This window comes from Agrilus planipennis, unplaced genomic scaffold (assembly GCF_000699045.2).
Source record: "Agrilus planipennis isolate EAB-ADULT unplaced genomic scaffold, Apla_2.0 scaffold800, whole genome shotgun sequence".
Lineage (NCBI taxonomy): Eukaryota > Metazoa > Arthropoda > Insecta > Coleoptera > Buprestidae > Agrilus > Agrilus planipennis.
Genome location: NW_020439452.1, coordinates 2,778 through 8,875, shown reverse-complemented (window position 1 = coordinate 8,875; position 6,098 = coordinate 2,778). Strand labels below are relative to the sequence as shown.

General features: G+C 34.3%; 1 protein-coding gene across 1 annotated transcript; it reads right to left on the bottom strand.

Annotated features, from left to right (window-relative positions):
* Nucleotides 1-2,261: 2,261 nt before the first annotated feature.
* On the bottom strand, nt 2,262-4,780 carry LOC108743499 (WD repeat-containing protein 46). Its single transcript, XM_025979031.1, has 9 exons — nt 4,551-4,780; nt 4,348-4,500; nt 3,975-4,291; nt 3,511-3,916; nt 3,201-3,436; nt 2,968-3,132; nt 2,673-2,907; nt 2,465-2,560; nt 2,262-2,398 (listed from the first exon to the last, which is right to left on the bottom strand). The coding sequence occupies exons 1-9, from the start codon at nt 4,557-4,559 to the stop codon at nt 2,276-2,278; spliced, it is 1,740 nt and encodes a 579-aa protein (XP_025834816.1). The 5' UTR covers nt 4,560-4,780; the 3' UTR covers nt 2,262-2,275.
* Between the last annotated feature and the right edge of the window lie 1,318 nt (nt 4,781-6,098).

Genomic DNA, 6,098 nt, shown 5'->3' with positions numbered 1-6,098 from the left:
TGATAACAATTCAGGAGTAAGGTAGAATTCGGGAATAGGGGATTTTTTTTAGATTAGATTACTATTCGGAAATAGTGAGAGATTAGCTTAAAATATTTTTCGAAAAATGTGAAGATTGACTTGAGATAATAGGAACAAGTGAAATTGCGTGTCCAACAAGTGTTGGTGATAATGAAAAAAAATTTATAGTATACAATTAACCATTCGAACAAAGAGACTTCCAGAATCATGACTTCAAGGTATTTAAAAGTTTAAATAAACTATGTAGTTTCGCTTCATTCGTCAATTTCAATGATGATAATTTTGAAAAATCTAACAGGATTTCAGACAATGCAATGTCTGTACATTTTGTATTTTTATGTTTAATACCAATATGGTATATCTGCTTATGTTTCAGTTTTGTATTTTTGGCGTTAATGGAATACTGTCTAGTCAATATAGTATTAGGAGATTCGGATGCTCCGAAACCACCAGCACCGCCCCAAANTGGAGGTCAGTGGATATATGCTTTTGTCCTTTTATTGTTGTTTTTTGAGTTCTTCAATCGGTATCAAAGGTTAGTGGTTTCTGATTTGGCTGTGAATTATTTCAGGCACTACTCTTACTACGCTACAGCAGCTTTTCCAAGCAGCTCAAAACCCTGCCAACAGGTCAGGCAGCCCTATGAGCTCTGCTGCTACGCGAGGTTCTGACAGCAACTCATCCAGCAATTCTAGTTTTTCTAATAGCGAAGGAATTTAAAAGAATAAGTAGTTTTTTGCGTTATTCAAAAAAAAAAACATGTTTCAAATCGAAAAAAAAGAAAATAATAAAAGATAGCATTCGTCACAGTTGATTTAATAATAATACTTGTAATAATGGTGACGATAATAATAATTAATAATTATTATAATGACAACAGGTTTCCACTGCTACTGTGCCGTTTGTTGTGTTTTAGGGGAGATTGTTCCTATTTGTTTCTTTTTGCGTCGCAAGATAAAATTCGATGCGTGTGTTTATTTTTGTTGTCTTTAGAAAAGAGACTGAAAAAGAATTATTTCATTTTTTTTTTTTTTTAATTTAGAGAGTTCTAACAGTATCAGTGTTAATATTGTGCATACTCACAATAATTCTAATTTATTTATGTGCACATTGAGAGAGTGGCTTGGATTCAAGTGCTTCTCATTGTACAAATATATTAAAAGAATAAGAGGAAAAGTAGTTGGAAAAAAAATCACATAGCGCATCTTCGAATCCATGTCATTCTGTGGCATTGTTTCATTGTAAAAAAATCATTTGCATGTTTGTTTGGTGTTCCTTGTTATATACCTAAGCATGCTATCAATAAAGTATCTAATTTTTTATGCTACGGTTTTTTGTCCCACTACCCCTCCTGATGCATGACATGCAACATTTAAAGGTATTTCATTTGTAAATCAGAAAAAGGAAAATGATGTGATAACTTATGGTGTTCATGTGGTTGGGCAATTTGACTCACTGCAATAGTATCTTAACATTTAATAAGTTCGAAACTTTAAAAAAAATTTCGCGAAATATTTTGGTGTTTAAGTCTATTTTTAATTATATATATAATGTACCTGATAAGGTAAGTAACGATAATATACCGTCGTTGATTTTCTTCCTAGGAAGTTGATATCTATTTTGCATCTCAGTTCAATTTTCTATCATGAAATACTTTAAATTGAAAAAAGTTTTACTTTTTTTTTGCAACCTACATAACTGGCAGTCTTTCGCTTGTTGCATGTTTATTATTTCTGCGTGAAGTGGCGTGCCGTGACTAACCTACTCTCTCCAGGTCCGGACACGTCCAAACTTTGCGTTATCTTCTCATTTTCAGCGGGGTCTTTGCTGTTTTCCAGGATTCAATAATCCAGTCACTGCGCAGAGAAAAGGAAAAATTCCCAAGCCACTACTGGCGAGTGTGAGTTCGAATGGCAGTGGCCTGTTCGATTCGGGCACGTTCCTCTTGCAGCCATCCCCTCGACACGAGGCGGGCGACATGTTACTACTCGAAAAACAGGGCCGTACGTCACAACAACAGCGCATGCAGGACTCGCCAGAGGTGCCCACAACACCTACACAGAACAGTGCCACTGCCCACACTCCCGATAATTTACCACCTAGCTCGTTGCCTAGACCTCCCAGACCTTCTTCCCACCGTACAGGATTACCAAGACGAGTGGGAGATTATAATCGCCTTCCAGATTCCGAAATGGTTCGTAAGAAGTCAGATGGAGGAGACTCTTTGANTTTTGTATCACTGACAGTTAAAGAATTACTTTTTTACCTTTTTGGCCTGCTCTTGAACGATTTTCTTCTTTTTGGCCATTTTAACTGTTCCTCCTCTACCTTTACCCTTTCTTTTCGACTCGAAATTAATTTTTGGAGGTTTAAGATACTAAAAAAATAAAACGAAAATTTAATACATCTAATATAAGTTTTGAAATATGTAGTAAAAATTTACCAGAAGTTTTTTCTTTGCTTCAACTTTTTCCTGAAGTGTTGGAATGTCAACTTCCGCAATTCTTGTTGGATCCAGTGATATAAGGTCAGCAGGAACCTAAAGTAATAAAATAAATAAATAGATATTGAATTATTGAAATATAACTTTTAAATAAAAAGTACAAATGTATTTATATGAAACAAGAGACGTTTATAATCATTATAAGTACTTTTTCAAGTAAGGCTTTGATTTCGGCCTCTTTTCTCTGCATTTTTGTTTGGAAGGGATTCGCTTCTCTGGCGTCAAAGTTAGGTTCCCCGGCACCGGGAACCAGCAAACTTGTAAAGCCCCTCGAAGAAGCCACTCCAAGAACATCTTCAAATGGACAAAAATCCATATTGCTCACAAAGCCTGTCAGTCGATGCCGCAGATAAGCTCTTTTTGCAGTTTTAGTACAACAATCCCTTGATAATAAATAAAAATAAATAATTTTAAAATGAATTTAAATACTGACTTCATTATACCTATAAACTTCGATAATATTTCCCATTCCCAGGGCCAACATGTTTGTGTGAGAGAAATTGATACATTCAGCAGCAGACCTCACAGTATAATTTTGCAAAGGTTCACCTAGTTGTCTTACATCCCAAACTTTAATGCTTTTATCAATGGCAGCAGTTGCCATGTATCTAAATAATAATAAACAGTATGTTCTCAGCCATTACAAATTGAATAAGTGGCAAAAATGATAACTCACATTCCTCTGGGATCAATATGGAGTGCAGTTAATGGTGACTTGTGGCAGAGCATTTTAACAAGGGGCTGTTTAGATGAAGGTGCCCACATAGTCACAACTCCTTTACTGTGCCCAAAGCATAAAACAGCGTTTTGAGGATTTTGAGCCATTATAGATAGACGACCCATGTTTGTATTGTATTGTGCTACAATTTGACCAATTGAAATGTCTAACCAACTTAAGTACCCAACCTCGCTCTTAAAAGGAAAAAAAAAATATAATTTAATTTAAAAGATCAACATAATAGAAAATAAGCAGGAAAAACTCTTACAGCTGTTGCTAAAATGAAATGATATGGCAAGAATTCCATTCTAGACACTTTATTAAGTTTTTTCAGACAGTGTAATTCAATCCCCTCATTATCATATACATAAACCCAATTTTTCTGGGCGACTGCAAACATTGTTTCTACATGCAGCCAACATATATCGTGTACTGTTTCCATTACGTTTATTTCACAGTGTAATTTTTTTGTCATCCAATCAAACGCGGCAACGTGCCCCATTTTACCACCCAAAAGCAGGTGTCTTCCATTTCGAGTATATTTCGCACGATAGGGGCCGAATTCATGCAGATGTAATTCAAAGTATTTTGTGGCTGATGTAATATCAACACTAGCTGCAATCTCTTTCTGTGTAAACTGAGTGCTCGATTCACCAGCATCTACTTCTAGAAAACTATTAAGATTAAAGTGTTAAAATCAAGCAAAACTTCAATGATTAAACATATAATTACCCTGTGTCTTCAGCAAGCAGAATTTCAGCTCTGGCTGCTAATTCAGTTGCTAATTTAATATTTTTTTCTTTCTTTTCAAATCTCTTCCTGTGCACACCTGTTCGAATTCCTTTTTTCTCTATGCCTTCACCTCTACTATGCCTCTGTAGTTTTTGTTTAGGTATGGGAACACGACCAGGAAACTTAGGATTAGGATTTGGAACATATTTGATTTTTTTAACTCCACCATCTCTTGTTCTATGATCCCATAGTTTTGGTTTTGTATTAGGACTGTACTTAACATTCTTTCTACTTATTTTATTTGGATTTCTTTGTTCCTAACAAAGGCAAAATATGAAAAGAAAGTTTGATTGTAACTTGGAACAGTTTTTACCTTTCTGATTCGATTATCTTCCCTTCTACGACCCCATGGTTTTGGTTTCACGTCAATATTAAACACAATTTCCTTCTTAAATTCTTTTTTCGGTTTAATATCTTTATTTTGAGTTTCATTTGAGTCTTCTACTTTCTCAAAATATCGTGGAACCTATAAAACAATGCATGGTACTAAATTAAGACACACATTTTGTTACATACCTTGTTCATTTTTGTGATATTGTTTTAACAGGATTTCCTTGTAAGTAGTCAGAAAACATGGGTTCCTTGGTTGGTTTGAAATGTTTTTTTTGTTATGTTCACGAACAACAGAGCAGCTCTTTAAAATTGTTTCAAATTTCTGCTTCTTAAAATATGGGTTCTAGTAATGTCAAAGCTTGTAGCATGCTTGTAGCTCGTGATTATACAACAACATGTAATCGCCTGTAAAATGGGTTGCATAACGCAAAGTACTGAATCTTGTAAAATTAAATTGAAATACAACCAATAAAAAGCTGTGTATATTACACCACTTTCGGGTATATCGAAGATTAACGAACTATGACGAACTGAAGGGGATAACACAACAGAACATTAATAATTACAGTAGTCGAGGTTACGCGTTAATGTGTTGTTTGTGAGATCGTTTGAATGTACTTTCTTTGTTCATGTTATTGTCCGACAAAAATCAAACAAGGTAAGTCTTGAAAGTTCATAATTGATATTATTATTTACAGTACGATATAAACAATTACACATATAAAGTAACTCGTGTATATTTATGGTTATTGAGGTTGTAAGAGGGAAGGTGTTACAATCATGCGTATAAGTCGTATACCTACGAAAGATTTTTTAGGTACTATGAACTAAAAATGTGTAAATTATTTTTTTTACCAATGCCTTATATTAAAACTAATCACATGCCTGTGTCGATATATTTTGGTACTGAAATTTTGCTTTATATGATGAAAACCATTTTAGGAATACGAGTATATAGGGAAAGATTGTAAAGCTAGAAGTGTGAAAATTCAATCTTACTCTGACAATTTAAAATTAGAATTTTTATTAATTTCACAATTTCTTTCAGAAGGACCATCCCATTACTTCTCTCATCTGTTATTTACTTTTATTACATTCCTTCAAAATGTGCATTAAAGTTTCATCCCCTCCCCCTTTCACATATCCTACATCGCCTTTCGTCCTCCTTCATCCGAAACATTCACCCCCTGCTTCCATTTCCCACTCTAAATCTTGTCATCACATCCACTTCATATTATTGTCTTTCAAATTATGACCCTCAGATGTTCTACATCTTGATTTACTTGTTCATGTTTCTGATTCACATTCAATTCTCTCAAGACTTCTTTCCTTTCTTTGTCATATCAATTTTTTATTTCGATTTTTACAATTCTTCCCCGTACCCCTTTTTTTGTATCCCTATCAGCCGAATTTTCTAATTTCTTCTGATAATTGACTTCCCTTTTTCTGCTTTCCTGTTCCCACATTTTATTTCTTTCCTAATCGCATAATCGGATGTCCCTCTATCTAAATTCAACAACTATCTTATATGTATATTTCTTTTGCTTTCTGCTTGTTTCTGTTCATTCAATAACCTTTTCCTCTTACTTTACCTATTGCATAGCCCAGATCCGTACATTTTCTTACTTTTTATATTACTTTACCCCCTCTATCTCATTTCCTTTTTTCCCTATCATTTCTCCCTCTCATTTTCCCAAATTCCATAGACTTCGTTTTCCTAGGATTTAACTC